Below are 27,764 nucleotides of genomic sequence, written 5' to 3'. Positions count from 1 at the left end.
TGATTCTTTGTGCTCGTTAGGCGTGAGTTCACGCTCGTTGCACTGCTGTTCTCAGTAAGTACGAAGCTGCGAAAGTTTCTGAGATTTTGGTAAGAGTATTTGTAAATGTGATTTTAAAATACTGTAAGCTTTTTACAGAGAACCAAGAAAGATCTCTGTAACAGTGACTCTGGAAGAGGCTACATTAAAAGATCCTGAGCGGGCGATGCTGATCTCACCCGCCTAATCCCTTTCAGCAGCGTTTGACCTCCGAGGAGATGGTCGGGCCTTCTCCCCCCGCCTCTCCCTCCGGCGCACACGGGGGCTCCGGCAGCCGCGGCCTCTCTTCCGTGCACACCCGGCGGACACGGGCCGGGGGGAGTCCACGAGGCCGCCCGGGGGGCGGCGAGGGCCGGGGGTAGCGCGCAGGCCGCTCCAAGGCGCGGGGGGGCGGCGGGTCGCTGGAAGGGCTCCCGGGCAGCGGGACGGAAACGACCCCCGGCCCCTGACAGCCGCTTCACCGGAGCCCGGGCGGGCGTGCCGGGGTAAGGGAGGCGCCGGGCCTCGGGACGGGGCAGGGGCCCCAGAGAGCCGCCCCGGGCCCGCGGCGGGGGGGGGGGGAGCTCCATCCCGCCCGGGCCCGGCCCCGGCGCTTCCGCCTGGGCCGCGCTGGCGCCCGTCCCCTTCCGCCTCGCACGCGTCACGGCGGCGGCGCGCGGTCACGTGGGCGGGCTCGGCGCTCGGCCCGCCTGGCCGGCTCGGGGCTCGGCTGGCTCAGTCTGGCGCGGGCGGCCGAGGGGCCCGGAGCGGGCGCGGCGGGAGCGCGGCGGGGTCGCTCGGGCCCGGGCGGCGGCGGCGGCGGAGCGGGGCGGGGGGAGCCCGGCCGGGCCGTGAGGGCGCGGCGGAGCCCGGCGGCGGCGGCGGAGCGGCCTGGGGGCTCCCCCCGGCGTGCGCGGGCCGAGCGGGCCGGGCCGGCGGCCGCGGCGGGGCTATGATGCGCCCGCTGCGGGGCTCCGCACCCCCGTGTGTCCCCCAGGCAGGTCCGGCCCGCGGCTGAGAACCCCCCACCGGCGGTGAGTGCGGGCGGGCGGGCGGGCCCCGGGGAGGGCCGGCGCGGCCCGGCGGGCTCGGGAAGCCTCGGCGCCCGCGCGGCGGAGGCCCGCCCGCCCGCGCTCCCCCCTCCCGGCTCCGAGCGGGACGCGGCGGGGCGGCGCTGCCGGCTTCCTCCGCGCCAGGGCGAGGGGGAGGGCCCGGGGCGGCGGCGGCGGCTGTCCGCCCGCGGCGGGGCCTGGCCCTCGTCCTGGCCCTCGCCCCGGCGCCGGGCCGGGCGAGCCGGTTGGCGGCGCGTTGCTGGCCGTCGTCCTCGGGTCGTGGCGTTTGAGTCGGTGCGTCAGGCGCTGCCCCGGGGTGCGCTGCCCCGGGGTGCGCTCCGCCGGAGCGGCTCCCGGTGAGGAGTTTGACTCGTCTGATTAGATTCCCCCCTGACTCTGGTCTTACCGTTGAGGGGGGAGCAGGCCTGGGGGCGGTGGGGGGAGTGATCTTCATTTTCTCGGCATCTTCCCGCTTGCGTGCTGTCTCCCGTTCTTCAGTACTGTTTTCCTGTCCCGTGCTGGGATTTCTTTAGCCTTTAGAAAGCCGGATGAAGAGCTGTCTGCTTCTAATGCTACAGGCAGTGAGGCAAAATGCAGTAATTCCACCGGAGAGCCTGGCTCTGTGGATGCCGTTAGGACCAGCCGTTCAAAAGGTTGCCTTCCGAGGCGGTAGGCACCGTATGGTGCTTAGAATGATACTTGCCATTCTGTTTCTTGTGCAGATGGAGGATCTCGTTCCATCGCAACCTGCTGCCACTAAGCAGTCCTAATGAGTTCTCCTCTCCCTTTTCAGGTATGGCCTCACAGCTGCAGGTGTTCTCCCCTCCGTCAGTATCCTCGAGTGCCTTCTGCAGTGCCAAGAAACTGAAAGTGGAGCCCTCTGTCTGGGATGTTTCAGGACAGAGCAGTAGTGACAAATATTATACCCACAGCAAAAACCTCCCAGCAGCTCAAGGACAAGCAAGCTCCTCTCATCAGGTAGCCAATTTCAGCATCCCTGCTTACGATCAGAACCTCCTTCTCCCTGCTCCTTCAGTTGAGCACATTGTGGTTACGGCAGCCGACAGCACAGGCAGCAGTGCAACAGCGTCCTTCCAGAACAGCCAAACCCTAACACACAGGAGCAACGTTTCTTTACTGGAACCATACCAAAAATGTGGATTAAAAAGGAAAAGTGAAGAGGTCGACAGCAACGGTAGTGTGCAGATAATTGAGGAACATCCACCTCTCATGCTGCAAAACAGACCTGCGGTGGGTGCTGCGGCCACAACCACCACGGTAACCACTAAAAGCAGCAGTTCCAGTGGTGAAGGGGATTATCAGCTGGTCCAGCATGAGATCCTGTGCTCTATGACAAACAGCTATGAGGTCTTGGAATTCCTGGGCCGAGGGACGTTTGGTCAGGTGGCAAAATGCTGGAAACGTAGCACAAAGGAGATTGTAGCCATCAAAATCCTGAAGAACCATCCTTCCTATGCTAGGCAGGGCCAGATAGAGGTGAGCATCCTCTCTCGCTTGAGCAGCGAGAATGCTGACGAGTATAACTTTGTTCGCTCCTATGAGTGCTTTCAACACAAGAATCATACATGCCTTGTATTTGAGATGCTAGAACAGAACTTATATGATTTCTTAAAGCAAAATAAGTTCAGTCCGTTGCCCCTGAAATACATCCGACCAATTCTGCAGCAAGTGGCTACTGCCTTGATGAAGTTAAAGAGTTTGGGTCTGATACATGCTGATTTGAAACCAGAGAACATCATGTTGGTGGATCCTGCGCGCCAGCCCTACAGAGTGAAGGTGATAGACTTTGGTTCAGCCAGCCATGTGTCTAAAGCAGTGTGCTCCACTTATTTGCAGTCGCGCTATTACAGGTAAGTACTGACACAGTGCTCACCTTCATACGCTGCGCAGGCAGAGAAAAGCTGATCCTGATGGGGTGCTAGGGGTTTACTTCTACAATTACTTAACTCTTCTGCTGTTAGGTCTAATCCCAGTTTAGGGGAAAGGAGGAAATGATCAGCCTATCCACTGTTCTGCATGTTTCCTGGAGATTTCTTCTGAAATTTGTATGTAAATAAATAGAACTTCTGCTTTGCAAGTGTGACATAATATGCAGTCCAATACTTTCCTTTTACCCCAGAGTAGTGCAGTAAATTGATTTTACCCTGTTGCTTGTTTGTGACAATGTGTGAAGTAGCAAATTGGGGAAGCAGTAGGCTGCTAGTAAGTAGTGCATTTTGGATTTATTTGCCATGATCTGAAACTAGTCCATTAACCATGGTCATTTAGAAGGGAGCTAAGTCAAAGGGATGCCAATTTCTTTTTATCCTGTTTCTTCTGGTTTCATCTTTGTCTGAACCCGCTTCATGAGCACATGACTTCCTGTATCAGCCCTTGGTAAGTCATGCTTTCATGAGGCCTGTAGCTCTTTTAAAATGGGGATGAGCTAGATCTCTGCTTCCCTTAGCGAAATGTAGAAACGGCTTCTACCCTACTCCTGTCTAAGAATTAAAAATAAACTATGGGCAAAAATGTTAAAACTCAGAAACTGTGTAGCTAAAGCAAGCTGTGCTTTTTCTTTCAATTATTCCTTCAGCTTGGTTCTGTTCATAGTGTGTGTTTCAATATAAGTAGCAGTAGACTTCAATAAATGGATGCAGAAAGAACTTCTGTCATCAAAGGGACATGAAAAAGTCTGTGCTGTGTTGTCAGGGTTGCTTTCAGTGGAATGTGAGCTCACTTGACGCAAAACTTAAGTAGCATCTAGTCCTTCCAGCTGGGACGAGACAGAGGACTTGAGACACTCCACCCCACCCTGTGTCTCTGCCCTGTTTGATGTCTTTCCCATCCTCCTAGCTTCAGTTTAAAGACCTGGTTTGTAGTAGGCTTGTTCTGTTCATTCTTCATGCTCCCTGTATCCTTGTCCCCTTTTTGTTTTGTTTTACTCACCCTAACACCAAGTACCAGCTTTCTGTGCCATTTCTTTCATGTGATATAGACTTTTCTTAATCCATTCCTCATGATCTTCACTCAGCTTGTTGGCACCGATCTTTCCAATTCTAAACTATTGATTGTTATTTTTTGTAACGCAGTTGTCTTCTATGCGCCGTAGCTCTGTTAAAATGCTTGCTGTCTAAAATGCGTTATTAGTTTTGTTGTTGTTGCATTGAGAGAGGTGACTGCTGATCAAGAATCTGCTCAATCTGACTTGCAGCACATGTGAGAAAAGCAGTTTGGGGAGGCATATAGTGCTTTCCAGTTTCTGATATTGCAAAAATCAGATTTGGCTGAGGCAAAAGCAGCAAGGGATAAGTATCTTAAAGGGGCTGCTGGGAAGGAAGCTGTCTGCTTCATCTTTGTGTGTGGCACTGAACTCCAAGCCACTTCCGCCTCCCTGACGCGGGGTGACCGACACTGCTAGAGGGGCAAACAACCTGATATTAGATGGTGTTTAAGACTGTCTGCTTGACTGAAGTTAAGAATGCTGTGATGTGGAAATCTAATATTTAGTGCTATGTAATTAGTTTAATGGTGATGATTACTAAAATCCATAATCTAGGAACTTATGGAGATGGTGTAGAAACCAGCTTATTGTGGGAGAACTGGGTTCCTTCAACCATATTCACATTGAATTAGTGTTCAGATGAGTTCTAAGCTGGAAATTTTTTCAATGCTGTGTTTAATAAAACAGTATCAACCAATTCTTCATTTGGTTCTCTGTCAGCTATTAAAAATAAACTTCTTGTTCTGTGTTCACTTTTCACTTGTTTTTAATACCTGTTACTGGCACTTATGTAACCCCTGTCTCCTGTAGAGACATCTAAACCAGCCAAACTTGGGTACTGTAAGGTGAATTTTCTGATATATATACCCTGAAGGAAAAAAACCTTCCTTTATTAGTTATGCTAAGTGCTGCCACAGGTCATCTTGTCCAACAGCCCTGCTCACTCCAGGTTCTGATCGTACTTCTGGCAGCTGGACAACTTGCATCCATCTCGATGATACTGCTGGAGCCGTACATCCAGTTGGGATGTAGTATTGGGTTTGTCAGGGCAAGCATGGTAAGGCTGAGGCAGGCTCCCTCTCTCCACAGGCATTACTGCTGCCTCCGCAGTGTAACCCCAAGCAAGAAGGGCAGTTTTACTGTCATGACATGGTTGACTTAAAGTGTGAGTAGAAGTGCCCATGAAAAATTCTTTGGCTCTGAAGCCAGGCATGGTCTAGGAGTAGACTAACTCTGGCAGTCATGCTTCTATGCAGTGACTAGTTTCTGTGGCAGTCCTGAGATTTATTAGCAGTAATTCCTGACCTGAAAACCAGAGTATATGCTTGTTGCATCAGGTGCAGAAGGGTATGGATGATTTTGTTCTCCCTGGGGAGGATGAACAATACAAGGAAGCAGACAGCTTGCAGAAGTGAAAACTCTCTGGGAAGACTGATCTTCCTGCTGTTCAGAGTGTGAGGTTTACTTGTGTCCCATGTTATATATAAGTACAGCCATCATGTGAGTCTTACTCAGATCCCTACCTCCTGATGTTTCCTGTGGGTCAGTGTAGAGGCGCCTAGCAAATTGAAGATACTAAGCTGAAGGACTGAACAATTTGGGCCACGAGAACGTAGCACTGAGTGTTGAGGGAGCTTGCCGAGTGCAGTAGTATCTGTTTCTTACCTCTGCTTTGGGCTACATGACCTACTTCTGTCCCAGTCATGTTGGCCTGAGAAGCAGCAGTGCATGCTGCCAGATCTAACTCTGCTTGCTAATCCAGCTCTGAGTGGTGATCATGTTATTGTCTGCATTGCTAGTTGCAGTTGTACAAGCTTCATATTACCATCATTCTTCACAAGGGGGAGGCCTGAAGACCCATGCGTAAACATGGTGTGTTTTGAAATGCTAAAAGTAAGTCTCGGATTTTTCTGCTACTGCTGTGAATCCTCTCTCTTCTGAGAGTGCCTGAGCATATTTGCCAACTTTGGAAGTCCTAGTTTGGCAAGTGTGTATGCAAAGAATGTTGATTTCTATTTCAAAGAGCCTAAGATCATAAAATCACTTTAATCTCTGACAGACCAGCTATGAAAGTGACCTCTGTGTGTTGTCCTGTTTCAACTCACATCTCATAAGGCTGCTAATTATAGTGGTGTAAAAGGAGATGAGATACTGATTTACCAGTTCTGTTCTGCAATCAAAATGAAATCAGGTGGCTTGTGAGAAGTTAGTTTATTTAGTTTCAGGGAATAAAATGCATAGAGTTCAACTTGCTATCATTTTGGTATTGAGGTTTTGGAATACGTAAGTCTATTCCAGTGTGTAGTTAAAGACTAACAAACTACCACATCCAGCCTTTGTTGCCACTAATCTTTCTTTCTGTTGGAATTGGTGGGATTTTTTTAATGCACTTGTGAAGGATTGGGATGCTCTGCTTATACCACAAGCCACTTATATTTTAGTTTGTTTGCCAGTCCAAACTAAGCAAACTTATACATGCAGCATTCCTTATATGACAGGTTTGGGTCCTATCTGAATTGGAAATTCCTGCATAAGAAGGATAATCAAGAGGATCAATACAGTTTGTTGATGATGACTGGTAGACTAATGGCACGTGGGGTTCTGAAAATCCTGTGTGAATGACTGCATCGTACTTGCTCTGCTTGTGAAAACCAGAGTACTACAGAAATGGATTCCTCTTGTTTGTGCCTGTTAACCTATAGAAAGTTGGATCTATGCTAGCATAGTTCTTTAAAATATAAGTGTTTAGCAGGACATTATTTATCATATTTGCGTAATCATTTTACATTTTTACATACGTGAAACCCTTCCAAAGTCGACTACTGCCAGGGATAGACAAACAAGATGGTAGAAAGAGATCAATGTCAAGTAGAAGTAGTGTCAGAACGTCTTGACTTAAATACTAAAGGTATATCATGGCTCTGTTTTGGGGAGGCTCAGACATAATAGAAGAACCTTGTTGCTTTAAAGCTGAACGATAGAGAATAGGTATGACCTCGTTGCAGCAAACAGCTGGTTCAGCTATCTATCTTTTTTGATATATCTTGTGCTTTCTCGGGGGCGCTGTGCCTGGGCAACTGGGGTGAGTGCATTTGTTTTGGAGACTGGCTAATGGTAATTGTGTAGTCACCACGACACAAAGGGTGATTAATTAGAGAGTCACTTCTTGCCATATACAAGCAGTTGGGAGGTACGTTTGGGTTGAACAGTTGAGGAAGGTGAGTGTCAGATCTATTGACACCTGTACATTATGCAAGCCCTGTTTTTCAGAATTGTGTAGAAAGACTGGTTTCAGAGCCTTTTTTGACAACAGAAATATCCACACTGTAACACAAGAAATGTCACGCAAGCCCTGGGGCATGCTACCCGAGTCACGACCTGAAAATATATAGCCTGGAGTTTAGGACTTTTCTGTCTTCCTTTGCGCTTGTGTTAGTTATGCATGAAGAAGATCAAAGCTTCCTGTACTTTCCAGAGTAAATTCCCACACCGACTCACGTGGTTTTTGCAGCACTTGGGTTTTATGCTGTATGCAAATGTATGACCAGAATTCAGCCTGACAGAACGGCATCGGTTTGTTTCAGAATTGTGTGTAGGTGAAGAGTTGTATTAAAACATCCTTTTGTGTTATGAGTCAGTTCCAGGCAGAAATCTCCCCGAAATTCCAACCTGTTGCAGGAGTAAACCCTGCTTGGAGTTTGAGGTTTTTTTCATCACCTTCTTGTAAAGGCTAGGCCAGACAGGTAAATTTTGCATGAGGTGTGGTTCAGTGCACAGAAACCTGTAACACAACCTTGCAAAGCAGGCACAATCTCCAGCTGTGTTCTTTCCGTCCATTTTAAACTCGAAACTCTCCAAACAAACCCTGTGTGAAAACCCGCTGATAGAAACCAAGTGGCTCGCTGAAGAGCTCCTTTTTCTGGCTGTGCAGATGCTGTTCTTTTCCACATGAAAACAGGCAGCCTCTGCAGCTGGTTACCTGGGATCCTGAGACCTTCTTCTGAGAGAAGTCTGAGCACCATTTGCCAGAACTTTTCTTCCCAGTTCTGTTAGGGTAGGTTGGGCACTGTCTCAGGGACTCCTCACACCATACAGTCAGGTGTCATTAAACTGTTTACTGAAGGAGTAAGTTCGTATCACAGTTGCATAAAGGCCACCTAGGAGTTGGAGGGCAGCACGGCAATAAAACGAATCCAGCCATGCCACTAAGTGATTAAAAGGTTGGGATCTATTAGGCCACTTGAGGAAACACCTTCTGCTTTAAAGTGAATCACTTAGCTTCACACAGATTTGCTTGTGCTTGAAGGAGAGAAGGAGAGGCATTATCCAGAGCAATTTATAGGAAAGAACTGCATGCTTTCAGAGTCAAAGATTTTACTTTTTTTTTTAATTATTATTGTTTCAACAGAGCTCCTGAAATCATACTGGGTTTACCGTTCTGTGAAGCTATTGACATGTGGTCACTGGGCTGTGTGATAGCTGAGCTGTTTCTAGGCTGGCCTCTGTATCCAGGAGCATCTGAGTATGATCAGGTGAGAGTGCGTGCCGGATGTGGGGATGTTCACATGAAACCACAATGATCTGTGTTCAGACCCTCTGAACCCAATGTATCCCACATCAAATTTCATCTAGTATAAATCGCTGTTGTCTGTCATCTTAAGTTAATTTTCTCTCTGTGATATTCCCATTGCCCGTCTCTCTCTGTTGTTGTACAGGAGAGCACAGAGTTCTGTGTGTTTTAACTTCAGTTGAATGTAGTTATCCAATATATAGACTCAATTTACAGTTAACTCCTTGGCTTCCAAACTCTAAAGCTGTTGAAATACCTTCCTGTCAAAACAGAAGTGAGGTGTGTGTCCTGACTTGAAACGCCCTCTGTAATTTCACCATGAGGGTAGTTTTCCCATGTGGAGACAAAGCAAGCCTATCATTCCCGTCCTGTTAATACCTACAGCAGCCCTCCTTTTTAATGCAAAGTGTGAGCCCCAAGCTGTCTCTGAAATAGAAGGGCAAGAGTCTGAAAAGGCATCCTGAACTAATTAGTTCTTTCCATGGATACTTAGCATTATTACCTGGGCTAGTCAGTTGCCTATAAAAGGACAAAAAGCCTATATGAGAGGGTTTTTGAGGGTAACTTTTCCACTGTGGTTTTTATGGTGGTATCTTGGTTACAGTGCTTGGTATAGTTTTCCTTATGTGATAAAATACATGAAAACTTACTAAGTTTACTTGTGTTACACCTTCCCAGCACTGTAAATTTCCAAAGGAAACACAGTGGTACCTTAATGAGCAGAATGAGTTAGAAAATAACTGAGGTACGACATGGTGGTTTCCTTGCACACTGAGTTTTGTGTAATTCTGAGAACCTTATCTAGTCATGTAGGTGGGTGGGGAGGAGGTGCTTTTTCCATTGCTTAATAGACAGGATTTTGCAGTCCTTTGTGAGGCAGCATGAGGTGTGACTTCATGTGGTTGATTTTGATATCTGAATTGCCCTTGAAAACTACGGATGACTTGCTTTCATGTTTTCTAAGATTCTGTAGCAGCAAGTAAAAGCTCGGGCAGAACTTGTGAGAGGACCTCTCCAGGAATGAGTTCATGGGTTGGGATGGGATTTACAGTTATTTTTTAAACACCCTTTGGCTCTAAAGCAAGGATTATGTCTCATAAAAACAGCAGAACTCTTAGCTGGACGATTGTGTAGATACAAAAAATGCTCACCTGCAGACACTTCAGATCCACACTGACATAAATGAAAAATGAGTCTGTAAATTCATATGGATCACAAGCTGTACCAGTGAGTTAAATGCCCTGCAATGTTTAGCTGGTTTGGCACAGTGGAATAGCAGGAGTTTTGCAAATAAGAAATGAGACGTGCTAAAGGACCTATAATTGATAATTCAGACAAAGCCAGGTTACTTTAACCCTTTTCCAGTCCTCCTTTTATAAATCAGACTCATCAGGGGTTTTTTCCCTTGAACTTTTAAATAGACCCCTTTGAGGAGAGAGTCATGACAAAGGCAATGTCACATTTCTCACCGTACATCTTGAGAGCAAATAGCATTAGCAGTTGGGCAACACTTGGAATATTTTTAAAAGCTTATTATTGTGTTTTTTCATAATTTGCTATTTTCTTTCCTTTTGAGCATACCTTTTTATTTGTTAGCTCTTTACCAGTGTTTTATTGATACCCTTACAAGTATTCAGGTGCATTTTCCAAAATTCTGAGCCATTTTTTTGTTATGTGTAAAGTATATGAAATGTTTTTGAGGATGTGAGAATCTGATTGTACTAGAGGTTTAGTCTTGCTTTCTTGGTCAGTGAGAGCTTTGCCATGACATTATTCTCAAATTGTGTGCCTAGAGTATATGTAGCCAGTCACAGCAATGTTGCTTAGATACTTATGCCTTTAGTTATATATACATACATTATAACCTCTGTGGTATTTTTCTCTCAAAAGGTGTACTTCTTACATTGCAGATATTGAAGACTTTACTTTATCCATGTCTCAAAAGCTTACAGTCTGTTCACATACACTTGGGCAAAAAATATTTCCATAAAATAAGAAAGATGTATTTAAAATGCAAAATTTCGGCAGATAATATGATTGAAAAAGTTAAGTGTCCTTATAAATACTTGAGAGAGTCCCTTTAATTTTGCATTTTCAGTTAGCTGGACATTCTTTATTTACAGGTTATTTCCTATTCGCTGTGAACAAACCTGGCTGATAATTACTCCATTAGCTGTGAGCTCTTTATATTGGGAGACCTCATTCTTTTAATCTTCTTTCCTAGATTCGTTATATTTCACAAACTCAAGGCCTTCCAGCGGAGTATCTTCTCAGTGCGGGAACGAAAACAAGCAGGTTTTTTAACAGAGATCCAAATTTGGGATACCCACTGTGGAGGCTAAAGGTTTGTCTTTTTAATTCCCAATTCTGTTTTGTTCATTGAGGACTTGATATAAATTCGTACCTAGTTTTAGTGTGCTGCAAAAACGTTCTGAGTGAAGATAGGATTTGAAATGCCATCAAATATAGCTGACTTGTGTGTTTCATTTCAGAAAATGTACAGACCTCCTGGTACTCATCTAACAATAGCAGCTGTGCATGATAGTACCAGCAAAGAGTGGGTGTTAAAGTAATTGAGATAATGGTTACTTATTATGGCCTGCTCGGTCTCAGTGAAGTATGTCATCTTGTTGTCATCTCCTGACAATACAGAGAGTAAAATAGGGAGTATTTCATGATGGTCTTTGTTAGTTTAACAGAAATCTATTTATGTATTGGCAGAGGACAGGAAAGAATCAGATATACACTAGATTCGCCTTTATAGCTGAGCAGCAAAAGGAAGGGGGTTTTGCCTTTCTTCTTTGTAAAAGAGGGATTTAAAATATCTATAGCCTCTTCTCTTCCTAAATCAGAAATCTTCAGTTCTTCTGGCTAATGCACTACCCAGCGAAGCCTTGAAATGAAGTCATCCTGTTGTTAATTCAGCTTTGCAATGAATGATCTTTCCAGCTGAGGAAATGAGAACCCATGGCTGATTTGGTTTGGCCTACTGGCATGTGATTTGTCTTAAAGCAGGCAAAAGATCACCTGGCTTGGCTCTTTTCTTGCTGCTTTTTCTTTATCAGTATGTGATATCTCAGTTTATATTAACAAATGCTTTCTTTTACAGACCCCAGAAGAACATGAGTTGGAGACAGGAATAAAATCAAAAGAAGCTCGGAAATACATATTCAACTGTTTAGATGATATGGCGCAGGTGTGTGGAGATCTTAGAACACGCAGATAACTACCATATTAATTACATACATTATTGGGATCTCTAAAAATGAGGCTCCTGTGCTGGAGCAGTCCTCTTCCACATGCTGTTGAGAACACTGATGTAGGTTTGCCATGGTGCCAATTTGCATCAGAAATCACTGTATTAAAGATTATCAAAATGTTAATTATGAAGCAGTTAGAAATGTCTTGTTTTTTCTCTAGACCTTGATCTGGTAGATGCAACAAGTGTGCTTAGCCTGTTATCACTAGAAATAGTCGAGCAGTAAGAAAGCTAAGCCCCTCCAGATGTGTTTATAGGATTAGACCTCTTATTGGACTTTGGAAATGTTGACAGGAGCTATGGATCGTTCTATTTTTTCATTCTATTTTCAGAGATAAAATGAAGGAATATCTGAGTGTTTTTAATATCATGAGGCCTTGAATCTTAAATATGTTGGTCCCAATTTTCTATTCCTTTTGTAGCCATTATGACTTTACATCTGTGCAGAGAATGTAGAATCTTGCCATTCTGATTTGCTAGCCCCTTATAGCCCCACACAAAAAATGAGGGCATATTGCCAGGCAGTGGAGAATGAAGCCTCGTTGATATCTATTGAACAGACCAACTTCATGTTGAGATGAGAATTCCATGTGTAAGTTTGACTTCCTTTTATAGAACGAACAAGGGAAGGGTTGTGTGTTAGTGCTGTAGTACCTAAAATGAAGTTGGCTAAGAGACAGAAATACTTAATAAATATTTCTGCATGATGTGAAATTACTGAATTTTTAGGTAACAATTAATTTGATGTTTGTGTGAACTACTCTCATTTTATTTGCAAGGTGAATATGTCTACAGACTTGGAAGGGACTGACATGTTGGCAGAGAAGGCTGACCGAAGGGAATATATTGATTTGTTGAAGAAAATGTTGACAATTGATGCAGATAAGAGAATTACTCCACTGAAGACTTTGAACCATCCATTTGTTACAATGACACATCTACTGGATTTCCCACACAGTAATCAGTAGGCTTCCTTAGATTTCTTATTTTGTTTCAGGAGGACTTATTGGAAACACAGAATAGCACTTTTCTGCTTTCTGTCAATGCTGTTTTCTGCAGTTTCTGGCTGATCTAAAAATAGCAATGGCATGTGTAAGGAATGGAATGTTCATAAGCTTCCTTTTCATGTTTTAGGACATTCTTTGTTGATTTTAAAAAAAAAAAAAAAGAACCTAAACCTAAAGGTGTGTGCATAAAGTTGGGAATCTGTCATGTCTCTGTTGTACTGTTTTTACATATCTGATATTTTCCTTCTGTCATTCTGTTTCAGTGTGAAATCTTGCTTTCAGAATATGGAGATCTGCAAGCGAAGAGTTAATATGTATGATACAGTGAATCAGATTAAGAGCCCATTCACGACTCACGTTGCTCCTAATACAAGCACAAATCTGACAATGAGCTTCAACAACCAGCTCAATACAGTACACAATCAGGTATAGCACCTTTTAGCTGTTTTATACTAATCAAAGAAATGGAGTGGTCTAATTTTGTGCCTTCAGGCCAAATCCTATTCTGCAAAATACTATTTAAATTGGTCTCCAGAATTTGTAGTCTTGTCTTAAAATTTAGTTTTCCAAAACTCAGGCCAAGGCAGTCTCTTTACTTCACCTGATCATACTTGCCTGTCAGTTCAGCAATGTAAGTAAAGTTGGTGCAATTCATGTTTCTTCTCCTATGTTGTCTTAGGGCTTTTACCTGAAACCTTTTCCTGGTGCTTGCTTCATAGTGTAATACTGATGGTTCCTGTTGTTTGTTTTATAACAATTAGGAGTGGTAGATCTGATTTTTTTTTTTTTCCCTCCCCCCTAGGCCAGTGTACTGGCTTCCAATTCTACTGCTGCTGCTACTCTTTCCCTGGCAAACTCGGACGTCTCACTGCTAAACTATCAGTCTGCTCTGTATCCATCATCTGCAGCACCAGTTGCAGGAGTGGCACAACAGAGTGTTTCCTTGCAACCTGGAACCACCCAGATCTGCACACAGACTGACCCATTCCAGCAAACCTTCATTGTTTGTCCCCCTGCTTTTCAAAGTAAGCAGAAAAACCCTTTATATGATACTGTGGTTTCAATTAGGTAGAAATGAGAAGTTGTAATTTGCACTAAATTGGGAAAGTACAGAAGACCACTCTGTGCTTGTCACACAGTGCTCTTGCATCAGATGCAAGTGCAGAATCAGGTCAGACATGTAGACAATTTGGTTCTCTTCCAGGTCATGCTTGAACAGGTGACCGTATGTTGCCTGCCTAGATTGCAGTCTTCATCTGGTTTCTCAACAGTTTTTTCCCCCCAAACTGAACACAACAGCATTCCACAGAAAGCAGTGAACAGAGGAGCCAGACCTATCTGAAAATAAGAAAGTGTTGTGCTATGTTTTGTATGTCAGGAGTGAATATCTGGTCTTTGAGTCTCAGTTCACAAGCACTGATGCAGCCGTGTAGTTTGCTAGCAGCAAATTGTCACAGATTGCAAGTAAGTGAGGTTAGCCCAAGCATAGCTCTGTTAATCCTGAAAGTTCTCTATTTATGCTTATATCTGGATGGAGGGTTATGTATGAAATGGGAACCGATAGTGTAAGGTTTGAACTTTGAACTTAGTCTCAAGCAACATAGAATTAGATGTCTGTGTTACCTTTGTTTCTGAAAACAAGACTATGGACTTCAACAGAGCCAAGCTTTTCAGGACTGGTTGTCCATTGTTGCCCTTTGGCATACCGGAACTGCAGAATTATTTACTTCAGCTGGTGTTTTATTAGTATGCTTTTGTCAAAAGGAACAGCTTTTCTTTGTCTTCATCTGGCCCTGTCTTCTGCCCTTACCTGGTAGGAATTTGATTTTGGAAAGAAACTAAAAAAAAAAAAAAGGAATAATAAAGCAGCTTAGCGGTGATGTGTTCTTGTCCTCCACAGCTGGACTTCAGGCAACTACAAAGCATTCTGGGTTCCCAGTAAGGATGGAGAATGCTGTCCCAATTGTACCACAAGCACCTGCAGCACAGCCACTGCAGATCCAGTCTGGAGTTCTCACACAGGTAAAAAAAAAAACAACAAACAAACCAACCCAAAAAAAACCCATAGAGTTACCTGCAATTCCTACCACCATCCAGGAGAACCTGACTGCCCCTCTGGTGCTGGGGTGAAAGCAGGGGGTTCTCAGAACACTCTGAAAGGTTAAATGCAGATCACTTCTAAGACAGTGTTTTCTTGTTTTGTTTGGTTTTCTGGAATATTTAAAGTCTAAACTGTTTTATGTCATGTGCCTCCCTGGTTTTAGGAGTTTGATTTAATAATGGGAATAAATATGTAGTTTTCAGCTGCTAAAAACAAACTGTATTTTTTCACAGTTGTACACTGCCTTATAGGTAGTGGTGTACTTTTTTGCCTACACTTTAAAAATGTGGCAGCAAATTTTAGAAGAAATCATTTCTGTGAGAAGCAAGATCCCAGTGAACAGAAGTGGCAACACAGATTACTCATGTTAAAATTTCATCTGTAAATCAACAAAATTATTTCTGAATCCTTCTCAGTTAGTTACATTATTAGTGTGAATTGATGTGTAGAGATGACATACCTATTTCTGTTGTTTGCAGTTTAAACAATATGCGGTAGCAAAATTCACAAATAATTCTAAGAAATGGTATTTTAAACATTAGTGATGTGTCGTAAATTAAAACAATTTTATTTCAAAAAAGTAATGCTTTAATATATAGCGAGTGCCCAGTGATTCACAAGTTTTATTCACTGAAAAGTTGTAATTGCCTTTATAATTAGAGTGCACTTTCATTTATTTGCATAGTTTTAGTTTCTGTTGACATTAACACATACTTTATTACTTTTACTCTCCAGGCAGTATGTTGTACTTACTGACCTATTTGTAGAGGAGTGATTTTTAGATTGTTCAGTCCAAATAATTTTGGTGGCATTCTGTCATCTCTGGTTTGTTTAGCCTAATTATACAGGTAACGAACGGTATCCAAAAAGCAGAATACACTTGAAGGAGGCCCACCTGAATCCAAACCCTGCTTTTCCTGAGAGTGCAAATTGTACACTAAGAATCTAGTTTTAATTAGACATTTGATGGACTAATATGTGTCTTGGTGGTTTCATCACAGATAACCTTGCTCTTTCATGATACAAAAAACCTACTGTGCCTTCTTCTATTAATCCCTTAGTTTATCTTTTTCCAAGCGTACTGTATGTGAATTTGGAGGTGTGATAGTAAATGCTGTGTCCTGCTAGGGGTGCAGTTTGTGTTACAGTTAGCGCAGTGTATGTAGTGTAACTTGCTCTCTGGGACCCAGTAAAGTGTCAATAGCTGAACACTATCTCATTTTTACTTTTTAACTGTGTCATCGGAGAGATCCTGTTCCCAAATTCCCTGTTCCTTGCGTTCCCTTCAGGAACATGTAATTGCTTAGAGGAACATGCCCAGAGGGTCTGGCTGTTGGTTTCACTGCATCCATTACAATTCTGGAGTCTGCTCAAGCACTATAGAATGCCAGTGAGGTGAAACCTTTTCTGGCCCTATTGCTGAACCCACTTATCCTGCCTCAGTACATGTGTTTCACTCACTGCCTGATCTACATTTCAGGGAAGCTGTACACCACTAATGGTAGCAACTCTTCATCCTCAAGTAGCCACCATCACGCCGCAGTATGCGGTCCCCTTTACTCTGAACTGCGCAGCCGGCCGGCCAGCGCTAGTAGAACAGACGGCTGCAGTACTGGTAATTGCCTCCCTTGATTGTGTTCACTAACTGAGTTTTTGTTTTAACTTAGACTTGCAGAGGGCATGGAAGCATGTGCCATCTTGTGGCTGTGTTCTTGCTACATCTTAATGTCTTGTTGTTTTCCTCCCCAACATTGCTGAAGCACTGTCTGACTCTGACGTTTAGTGTGGCTCTGTAAAGAATCCAGATCCATTGACTATTACTTTTTACTAGCCTAGTATTATAAAGCTCTTCTAAGCTATACTATAGAAGAGTTATAATGGTTCTTGTTCTTTGCTTACTATCCTATCTTTGCCTTTTGATTGTTGAATACAAAGGAATCAGTCTTTAGCTTGACTCTGCTACAGGTACCTGGATGGCCAGATTTTGAACTACTTGGCAAGTTAGCTACATATTTTGTTTTCAACATGTGTAAAGCTGCTTTGCATGTAGAAATGTTTCAGGTCATTAAGCACAGGCTAAAATCTCTAATGATAGCAAATTCTTTAATGTATTGCTTTAGCAGTCATTTTCTCTTAACCTCTGTTGAACATTGACAATAATTTTCTGGCCTTTTGTTATTTATAGCCAATCGCAGGTAGCTTGCTTCATCCAGATAAAGATAATGTTCTTCACAGATACTTTCAGTTCATATGTATTTCTTGGTTGAAATTAAAGGTGAGCTCTAGTATCCAAAATGGCAATAGCTAGCTTCTAGGCTATTTGGAACAATTTTTAAAAAGGATGGGGAAAGGGAATAAACACACCTTTAAGAAGCATATGTTTTCAAAATTGTCCTCTTCTGTATTCATTTGGCATCTGCATTGGAACAACTTTGCAAGTGCCACAAAGAAGTCATTGTAAAACTCCAGAATCAGATCAGTGAAGCTTATGAAAACATTGCAGTGCACTTAAGTGCTGGTATCCTCACATGTCTTTCAAAGCACATTCCATTATGTGAACCATGTTGTTTCTTGTGGCTTTAAAGTGGTAGTTTGAGTGTCATTTTCTTCCAAGAGGGAGACCTCTGCTGAAGTGGAATTTGCTCAAGTCATACCTGTACTGAAATTAAAACCCACTCATTTGAGTTCTTCTGAACTAAGTGAACTGCTCCCTGTTTCTGAGGATGGGAAGGCAGGAGAGTGGGGTTCTCCTGGGTCACAGCTCTGAGCTAAACAGACCCAGGGATGTATCTCCTTTCCTCCTCTTGAATTTTGATTGCTGAAAAGCTGCAATCTAGGCTCTGAAAATGGCAAGGGGTGACTGTAGCAGAGCTTGGGACACAAATGAGTTGTTAGTGATGTTTTCAAAAGTGTATTTGGGCTTTTGATTCAACAGGCAAATTATATTCTCCTGTGTGTGTGCAGTGGACTTGACATTCAACTCCCCTGTACAGCAGTGGAGATCAGAGCCAGCTGTCTCCAGGCTATAAGCCTGGATTCTGAGTTTCTCTGGAGGACTTACTATTTCTGTTTGGATTCTGGGAGCCTTTGGCGTGAATTTGCTCACCTTTAGTGCTTCCGACACTTCTCCCTTGCTGCTTCCCCTGAGTTTGCATTAGCCATTTGCTAAGCTTTGCATATTTTTGTCCTTCCTCTGTCAAAACAGTTCGTCGCTTGGAAGGCCCGATTTCTGCCTCTCATTGGGAATTTATATCTTGCTGTATTAAACTCTCTGCTTTGTCTTGTGCAGGTGTTGGCTTTTGGAAAGACGCATGGTGTGACTTTTAACATATTTCTCTTTTTTTAAAATATTATTATTATTATTGTTGTTGTTATTATTATTATTACGCTTATGTCGGCAGAGGTTTTAGCAGCTCTCTGCTTTGAAGGCTTCTTGTTTGGAACTGGTATTTGTAATAAGTGGATCTGTTACTTGCAGAAATATTTTATTTAAAACAGCAGGTGTTTATGATTTTGCAGTTTAAACTGCAAGAAAGAGAGCCATATGTTTTCAAAATCATAGAAATATTGTACTGCCAAATTTATTTTGGGGTTTGTTTGGTTTTTTTCCCAGAAAAAAACTGCATTTTGTCAATTTGGACAGGAACATTAAATAATATTAATGAATTGAAAATATCTTCACCTATCTCCCTTGTAACTAAATGTTTCTCTCAGTGTGGCTTTTCTTAAATACTTTAGTTGAGGTGGGGTGAATTTCCATGATAGTAACACTGTCTTGGCTCTCTCAGTGTGAGCCCTGTAAGGCAGAAAAACAGAAAGGACCAAATTGCCTTCATATTTTGGAATCCTTCAGCAGAGCAGTGTGCATAAACTTACATGCAGAAACAGTGCTGAACACTCATGCTGCATCTGGCAGTACAATATCTGGCTGCATTCTGCAGTACAATGTTAACACTCTTTTCCCCAGGTGACATCTGTGATACAAAAGGTTAGCAAAGTGTCAGGGGAAGCTTGTTTCTCTGGTTTTCTTGTTCTCTTACTGTACTGAGACCTTTTGAGAAAGTGCAATGATGTGCCGTTATCTCTGCAAGCTAACAATCTACACGAGTGCTTTTATTGCTTGGAACAAATCTCTTTCCACCTGTAGGAACTGAAGTCTAGTGAACCTGTGTATCTGTTTGTTGTTTTGCAGCAGGCCTGGCCTGGGGGAACCCAGCAGATACTGCTTCCTTCCACCTGGCAGCAGCTCCCAGGGGTTGCTTTGCACAACTCTGTTCAGCCAGCGGCTGTGATTCCAGAGACTATCGGTGGCAGCCAGCAATTAGCTGACTGGAGGTAGGGATTGCACAGGGGTCCAGCTCTGTGCCGAATGGAAATACATGCCATCACAGTACTGCCTGCAGTGCACAGAATTTCTCCCTTCCCTTCAGAGTCATGCAGGGGTTTGGTGCAGCTTGCAGTGTAGTCATGGGATTTGGGTCTTTTTTTTTTTTTTTTTTTTTTTTTCTGCTTCAGGAATGCACATTCCCATGGAAATCAGTATAGCACTCTCATGCAACAGCCATCACTACTGACCAACCATGTGACATTAGCTACAGCACAGCCTCTGAATGTTGGAGTTGCTCATGTTGTTAGGCAGCAGCAAAGCAGCAATGTTCCAGCAAAGAAGAACAAGCAGCCAGCACCAAGCGCAGCCAAGTAAGCTTTCCTTTCCCAGTCCTAGAAAGACTGTGGGTGTGTTTGTGGAGGTTGCCTTTTTGGTGTGAAAAATGGGTCTTCTGATCACAGAGGCATTGTCTGTGTAACTTTTTCATGTGCTACAGTTGCTTTTAAAAATGTCTTGGAAAAAGTCTCTGTACTGTAGTCACTGATATAAGTGATATTAATTTCAGTGAGAGTGCAAGGAACATGGTTCACCAAGTGCTTTACTGTACTGGCCGAAGGGGGGGGTTACACATTTGGGGTGTGTTGGTGCCATAGCAATACAAGTGACAGAACTGACATCTGTCGAACAAGGAGTGGCAAGCTTCTAGCAGTGTTCAGATTAATCGGTCCTGTTCAGAGTATCACTGAGTGCGTTGGTCCCTTCTGGGATGCGTTCTATGACGCTCTCCTGTATGAGTGTCTGCACTGAAGTTCTCTTTGTGTATTTCAAGACGTTTCTTCTTGTATGTGTGCTCCAGCCTGCTGCAGCCTGGCTGTTCTTAATGCTGGTGCTGGTTTGTCCCAGCCTGCTGACACGTAGCTGATTACTACTTTGGTTTTCCTTCAGGCCCAGCTCAACTCTAGAGGCTGTGCCTTCCCAAGTTTACTCGCTCATTGGGAGCAGTCCTCTGCGCTCCACCTCCTCCTCTTCCAATGTGCTCGTCCCAGTGCAGGAGCAGCACCAGCCCATTGTGATCCCAGACACTCCAAGCCCACCTGTCAGTGTCATCACCATTCGCAGCGACACTGATGAGGAAGAGGACAGCAAATACAAACCTGCCAGGTAGGAAGTTCATTTAGGTGGCCAGTACTGATTTGTCCTGAGCTCAGCCCAAGCATCAAGGAGAGTGGAGAACACTACATGCAAAGCCCTGGCTAGGCTAAGAAGCACTGCATAAGACAGAAAATTCTGCATCATATCTGCTGTGCTGTTTGTGTCTCTAGTTAATCAGAATTTCATCTGACAAGGAGGGAGGGTGTAAGATCCCAGAGGGAGATCTCCTGTATCTAGTGGGAAAAGCTAGAATGTTTCCTGTTTGTTTTGTTTGGTTTTTTTCCCCATGCAGTTTGGGTATGAAGCAGAGATCCAATGTCATCAGCTACGTTACTGTTAATGACTCCCCTGATTCCGACTCCTCCCTGAACAGCCCCTATGCCACAGACCCACTTTCCTCTCTCAGGAGTACAGGCGGTGCCCTGGAGCTGCCGAGTAGAGGAGCGGCTGACAGCTCCAGCTCTCGGACTATAATTGTGCCGCCATTGAAAACACAGCTCAATGACTGCATTGTAGCTACCCAAGCTTCAGGTAGGTATGCTCTCATAAGTTGCTGCGCTCAGTAGTTTTTGCCAAGGCTCAGATGCTCTCTTACCCCTGACAGCTTTGTCCTCACAGTTTGGGACTATCTGCATTGGGTCTTCAGCAGCTTTAGGTTTCACAGCTGCTGTCCTGAGAGTGCAAGCCTTGCTCTGTTTTCAGTTTCATTGATAGATTTACCTTTCATATATGTTTGGCTGCATTTAGAAAGATCTGTAAAAATTCCTGATGATTTCTTGTGCAATCAGATTTTAAATTGTAATTGAAGAAAAGGCTCTGTTACAGAAATAGTCCCTATGCATTCTTTGGTTATCTAAGCTGGTGATCACAGTGCATGGCATGTGAGAGGTGAGAATGGACTAAGCTTTTGAAATCTTTCAGGCATCCTGAGCAGCACCAGTAAGACCAAGCCAGTGGCCTCTGTGAGTGGGCAGTCGTCAGGATGCTGTATAACACCTACTGGGTACCGCTCACATCGTGTGGTAACAAATGGTGTGCAGCCCCTCAATCTCAGCCAGGTAAGGCACTGTGTGACTTTTGCTGACCTTTGAACATGATGCTTTAGAATTGCTTTAGAAATACTATGCCACATGGCAGGGAGGATGACTTGATTGCAAGAGGATCGATAGCTGCTACCTCATTAATTTTTTGAAGCTGATTCTGTCCTGTGGCTATACAAGGTAGGGTAAACTCTGTAGGGAGTACAGGTGAAGTTTCTCAAGGCAAAGAATTTGTTCCTGTAGCAGAGGACAGGAGAAGGAAGCATGGTTATGTCCATATTCTTCCTTTGTGCTCCTAGTCACACCTGTCTTGCAGTGACTCATTCTTGCCACTTGGGTGGGAGACTAACACCAGGATCCAGCTGTTGAATTAAGAGTAGCACTGAAGGCACTCAACAGTATGAGGAGATTCTTCTGTTCTTTACCTTCCTTCTCTAGATCTCACAAAGGCCTGACCGGGAGATTAAGGCTGGACCTTGTCTCTCAAACGAACAATTAGCACCTGACTTCCCTTGAAACTTTCAGAGATTGGTTTCACTTCAGTTTGTGTCACCACTCTTGATCTGATCTTTGAGTCAAGCTGCAGCAGCCTTTCAGGAGAGAGGACGTTTTGCACCTCCGGTTCGTTTCTGGCATGGGGACAAGACAGGCTTTGTTGTGCTAAAATGAGACAGCCCTGCTGCTGCTTTCACTGAGGTGCAGAAGAATAGATGTGTTAGGAGTTCAAGGGCTGGGTCAGTCCTAGGACCTGCCTGCACTTGTACAGCTGTGTACTGGGGTACCCCAGGGATGGCAGTTTGATCGCATTGGAGAGGAAAAGTGTAACCTTCGTCTCAGTGGAACTGCAGTAACCCTTCTCAAATTTATGTGAGGGTTTCACAGAGCTGTGAAGGGAGGATCTGCAGAAATGTCAGCCCTGTAGCTAGAATGGAGGTGTTGATTGGGAGGCTCTGGCTGACCCTTCCTCGCTCACCTCCTGTCCACTGCACTTTTCACTGAGGATAGCCGCTAACCTTATTTACTTCTTCTCCCTGCAGAACCAGCAAACAACAGTGCTGGCCTCACAGGAGAGAAGTGGAAATGCTGTCCCACGTAGGCAGCAAGCTTATGTGGCACCCCTCACGTCAACTATTTCTCAGGCTCCCTACACGTTTCAGCACAGCAGCCCAGTGCATCCCCACCTGGCAGCAGCAACAGCAAATGCACACCTCTCCAGCCAGCCACATATGTACACTTATGCTCCAACCACTGCTGCAACACTGGGCTCCACCACCTCCATCGCCCACCTCTTCTCCCCTCAGGGCTCTTCGCGGCACACCACGTACGCTGCCCACCCTAGCACACTTGTCCACCAGGTCCCTGTGAGTGTTGGTCCAAGTCTGCTGACTTCTGCAAATGTTCCGCCTGCCCAGTACCAACACCAGTTTGCTCCCCAGTCCTATATTGGTGCTTCCAGAGGGTCTGCTATTTACACTGGATATCCGCTGAGCCCTACAAAGATCAACCAGTACTCATACTTGTAGTTCCTAGTAAAGCACTGTCCTGCAATAGGCCTGAGAGATTGGAGAAGGATTTCAGGTGAACCTTTACCTGGTAATGACTGCCTGGTTTTTGTTTCTCCCTGATCTGGTTGTATGTTGTTCAAAAATGTCTCTAGTGAGTTCAGTCACTAACTGAGCAGCATGCTTTGTTACCAGTACGAGGGTCACTAATTAAGTTTTTAAAATTTTACTTACTTTTTATAGATGCTTTTAAAAAGTTCATGGTCACATTTATTTAAAAATGTTCTGTTGTGCTAATCAAAAGGGGAAAGAAAATCAGTGTCTTGGAAGACAGATCCTGATGACTTTTTTAACTTGTATAACTTAAACAAAAAGACTAGCAGATTATATTTTAGCAGCTTGCACAAATCCATGTTGCCACTAAAAATGTAATGCACGTTTATCTCATTATGTTGCTGGGGCAGTTTTAAAATCAAGTTTAATATTTTAACATTTGTTCTCTAATTCACTTTGTCTCTAACAAATTGCTGGTTCTGCAAAAGCCATTACATCTCCGTATAGGTTACTGTCAAAGTTTTTTGTTTACTTCTCTGCTTTGTTTAAGGACTGGTAGAGGCAGCTGCCTCATACTAGCAACATTATATATTCAGGAGTCCGTGTAAACCCTGAAATCTGTTCTGTTTTCTTGAAAATTCTGTGTCTCCATAACGCAGCTGAATTTTTATTGCATTCATTGCAGAATTCTTCTAAGTTTTTCAAACTGTATTCAAGATCTCACTGTGTAACCAAACTCAGCAGCTTCATCAGGATGCTGTAGTCTCCAGTTGAGAATGAATAGTGCAGCATTGCTCTAAAATTTGGTTTCTGCAACTTACTAGATGCTGGCCCTATAATGGAGCTGGATTCCTTCACAGAAGCACAGGGCTTTTCTTTGTTCTGTTTTTCTTACTGTTTTTCCTCACATGATTCATTTAGGAGGGAGTTGAATTTGAAATACAATGAAACATCACTGTATTGATGTGTACAGCTTTTTATACTCCTGTGAGCGTATCCTCCTGGATATGTCAACAGCTACTTTAAAGCGCTCTTATTAAGACTTGTATACAGTACATGCATGTAGGAATCAGAAAAAAAAAAAAAAGAGAAAGAAAAAGAAAAAAGAAAAAAATCCAGATTTTAAAGTTTATTACTGAATTTAAAACTATTTTAGAAGTTTTGTATTGGTGGTGTTTTAATATTTTACATAAAATGAAATATGTACATATTGATTAGAAAAATATAACAAGCAAAACTTCCTGCTAACCCCAAATGTTCTGTCTTTGTAATCAAAATGTGTAGTGGTTATACTTGAACTCTGTACTTAGTGTTTGTCTAATTCTTAAACGTTCCTGGGGATGGAATTGATGTATCCTTTGTATTTAAACCAAAATGAATTGATTCATGTTGGAATGTATGTGATATAATGCAATGGTTAGAGCTCATCACTGTAGCACTGAGAGAGGAGTAGAGCTTCATGAGAGAAAAGGATACCTTCTGATTTGTTTTGCACAGGTATGTGTGATGAAGAGTTGTTTGGTGTGTCCCCTTATTGTAGTGCCTTAAATGATGATGTAGTGTGACTAGAGTTTACAGTGAGCTTGCCTTATGAGGGACCAGCAAGCCCCCGTCGAATTGAAGCAATTCACTAAGCTTATCACAGCAAGAACAGCAGTATGTTGCATAGGTGCATTGTTCTCAGTTTTAATGCTATCATAAAAAGCTACTTTTTTGTTTGGAGTGAAGCGATGTTTCCTTAAAGCTTTTCCTTGAAATGGCACATGTACTGTTAGATGTCTGTCAGTGCATTTCGAATAAGGTAGTGCTGGGAATGCATTGGAATGTTTAGTCTAATATTGCAGAAGTGATTAAATAATGTGCAATCACTTTTTATTAGATTAGTATGGCGTTACCTTCCCCCACGTTAATAGCAGACATTTCTTGTAAAATATTGCTAGCTTGGTGATAGAATATTTATACCAAAGAGAGCCTGCTGTAAAGCACATAATACCATTAAAAAAGTTTTATAATGCTACTGCTAATGTGGAGCTGTTGGGAAGGTTTGTCAGCTGTAGCCCTAGTTAGTGTTCAGAGGAAATACTCATTTTGGATAATCAGTGCAGTTTTTAAACTACACTTTGTTTTCTTGGGTCCCTTGTACTAGGAATTATTTCTCATCTTCAGTATGTAGAATAAGTATCTTGTCCAAATGGATGATAAACTGGCTTGAGCGGTCGTATTACTGCAGCAATAAGAGGTTTTGGTAACCTTGAATCCCAGTTTATGTTCCGTCCCAGTGGAAAAGAGGCCAGTTCTCTGACCGGTATGTGACAAGAAGTGCAAAAGTCATTTCTGAAATTCCACATTATTGATAGAAGAAAGTCTGGACTGACCTGAAGTTGATGAACTGTTTAAGGTTTGGCATCTCTTTCAATAGAGGGATCAAGGACTTTGGAACTGGACGGTAGCATTAGCGACGTTGTTGTTCAGTGTATTTTTAGTCAGAGCACTTCTGTAAGTGTGCGGATAACCACCCGATCTTGCTATGCCACATCATTGGTGTAAACGATGCTATTTGTTGCTGTAGGCACTTTCTTACTTTTTTCCATATTACATTGCTTGTGTTCAGTACTTGCCTTGAGATACCTCTTGGGTACAGAGTTGTGCCTTTCCACCAAAAGGCAAAACAAGCTCCGATTCCTGTGTTTCAGGAAAACGTTACTCCCTGTTTCACAAGCAGTAAAGCGTTTTCCATGAAGTCGTAGCAGGAAAAAAAGACCTCTAGCAAAATCTGCTAATAATTTTGAGAAGAACTTGCCTGCTTTCCCCCTGAAAAGGCAGATTAAAATGACTATATATCTTCAGAGTCCCTATTACATAATTAAACCCCATCAAATGTATTCACAAAGCATGGTGTCATGTCTTCCACTGTCCAAGTTTCCAAAAGTATTGGAACAAGGAGGACAAGATGGAAATGACATAGGAAAAATGACAAGTACTGCATTTAAAACAAGTTGTCGATTACCCTGAAATTCCTCTGTGATACACAGCATAAACCAAGCAAACAAAAAACCCCACCCCAACAGGGCCAGATTTTCATCTTGGTGCTGGCTTCACAAGTGCGTCGGATCCCAGCCTGGCCCCCGTATGTACTGCCCAATTTAAGTGTATTGTAGTCTGCTCTAAGGAGATACATCCCTTCTTCCCTTGCATATCCAGCTTCAAATTAGGTTAAAGAATTGACTCTCCTCATTGTCGGAGCCACTACACATATTTTGTAAAGAAATGTGCTATCTCTGGATAGAAATTGGGAGTCCTTTAACTTTTTTAAAACTAGTTTGGGATTCACCTTTTTACTATTTGATAACCGTGGTCCCATCTGGACTTGTCTATGTGATTCTTGAACTGTTAAATCAGTAGTTCCTATTACCTGACCTGTATTCGCAGCTGTGATAGCCACTGCAGAGGCAACTTCTGAGGCTTTCCTGCTTAGCACCTAGTTGATGGGACGCAGTAATTTACCTCTGACTCGGCAATTTCTTTTAGTACATGAAACTAAATTGCTTCTAAATGACAGGATTGGCACAGCCCTGCTTTCTTTTTTATTTAAACTTCTGAATGGTGCCGCATGTCCACATGGTTGTTTGTTGCTAAACTTTATATAATGTGTGATTTCAGATTCAGCTTGAAATATATCTATCTCACTACATGTAGCAGTACATTATATGTAATGTTAGTATTTCTGCTTGAATCCTTGATATTGCAATGGAATTCCTACTTTATTAAATGTATTTGATATGCTAGTTACTGTGTAAAATTTAACTTTCTTTTATGGTTGTGCTCTTCCTTTTTACAAGCCGCTAGATACAGGTAGTTTCTGACAATTACTGATCTATGTTTGTATTGCTGATGTACTTAGGGGGTATGTAAAAATCATTTTAACAAAAGAAATAGATATTTAAAAATTTAATACTAACTATATGGGAAAAGGGTCCATTGTGAAAACATAGTTTATCTTTGGATTCAATGTTTGTCTTTGGTTTTACAAAGTAGCTTGTATTTTAAGTATTTTCTACATAATATGGTAAAAATGTAGAACAATTGCAATGCATCAATAAAAAGGGTTAATTTTCTGTACTCTATTCATTTGGTCACTTGATCTATTAAAGGGGACGGAAAAGGGGTTTTGGTGTATCCAGGATGAAATATGAGCACTAACTGTTAATCCTTCGCTGCTGACGGCGTGGTGCAGCTGTACATTCAGGGGTAGCGTGCGACGCGAGGTCCTTTGCAAGCTCGTCTCAGAGCGAAGGCAGCGTGTGTCGCACCGTGCCGGGCAGCGGAGCCGGGCCCTGGCTCGAGCAGCCGAGGCAGGACCAGCCCCCGGCGAGCTGTGCCAGCTGGGCAGCTGCTGTGCCACGGCTCGGGGGTCCCTCGGGCCCTGCGGCTGTTGGTGGTGCTCCTGGGGGGTAAGCCTGTGATCAGGACTATCTCAAGTGAAAAAAAAGCTTTCCCATCACCTTGGTTTATGTTCATAAATGCACTTGACTTCGCACGTCTAGCTTAGGTGCTCTGAGGACTGCTGAAGGTGGCTGTACCGCTGTATAGCCTCCCATTCTGGTCTGAGTCCTACTTGGGTTAGATGCTGCTGGGAGGTGCTGAAAATAATCTCTCCCTTCTGGTCTTGCTAGACACT

At 43.4% G+C, this 27,764-nt stretch overlaps 1 protein-coding gene across 3 annotated transcripts; it reads left to right on the top strand.

Moving 5' to 3' along the window:
- Positions 1-788: 788 nt before the first annotated feature.
- Positions 789-27,210, top strand: HIPK1 (homeodomain interacting protein kinase 1). Of its 3 annotated transcripts, none has more exons than XM_075055907.1 (16): positions 789-1,052; positions 1,864-2,941; positions 8,483-8,606; positions 10,869-10,988; positions 11,754-11,840; positions 12,683-12,867; positions 13,174-13,336; positions 13,713-13,935; positions 14,811-14,932; positions 16,492-16,626; positions 19,204-19,346; positions 19,527-19,709; positions 20,284-20,499; positions 20,897-21,021; positions 21,412-21,548; positions 22,568-27,210. In XM_075055907.1, exons 2-16 carry the CDS (start codon positions 1,866-1,868, stop codon positions 23,051-23,053), a joined length of 3,525 nt encoding a protein of 1,174 aa, XP_074912008.1. In that variant the 5' UTR covers positions 789-1,052; positions 1,864-1,865; the 3' UTR covers positions 23,054-27,210. The 3 variants fall into 3 exon arrangements, with proteins under 3 accessions (XP_074912008.1, XP_074912007.1, XP_074912006.1); XM_075055906.1 differs by having other exon boundaries at positions 791-1,052; positions 19,207-19,346; positions 20,783-21,021; XM_075055905.1 differs by having other exon boundaries at positions 791-1,052; positions 20,783-21,021.
- Positions 27,211-27,764: the final 554 nt, after the last annotated feature.

Source organism: Buteo buteo, chromosome 23 (genome assembly GCF_964188355.1).
Source record: "Buteo buteo chromosome 23, bButBut1.hap1.1, whole genome shotgun sequence".
Classification (NCBI taxonomy): domain Eukaryota; kingdom Metazoa; phylum Chordata; class Aves; order Accipitriformes; family Accipitridae; genus Buteo; species Buteo buteo.
The sequence above is the reverse complement of the archived record's forward strand: the minus strand, read 5'-3'. Positions and strand labels throughout refer to the sequence as shown.

What these genes read in the sequence shown, in the direction of transcription:
- HIPK1 (XM_075055905.1), top strand. Translation starts at nt 1,866, where the DNA reads ATGGCCTCACAGCTGCAGGTGTTCTCCCCTCCGTCAGTATCCTCGAGT. An exon ending in ACCCACTGTGGAGGCTAAAG is followed by an intron (nt 10,989 to 11,753) that starts GTTTGTCTTTTT and finishes TTTCTTTTACAG; the next exon opens with ACCCCAGAAGAACATGAGTT. An exon ending in CCAGCACCAAGCGCAGCCAA is followed by an intron (nt 19,710 to 20,283) that starts GTAAGCTTTCCT and finishes GTTTTCCTTCAG; the next exon opens with GCCCAGCTCAACTCTAGAGG.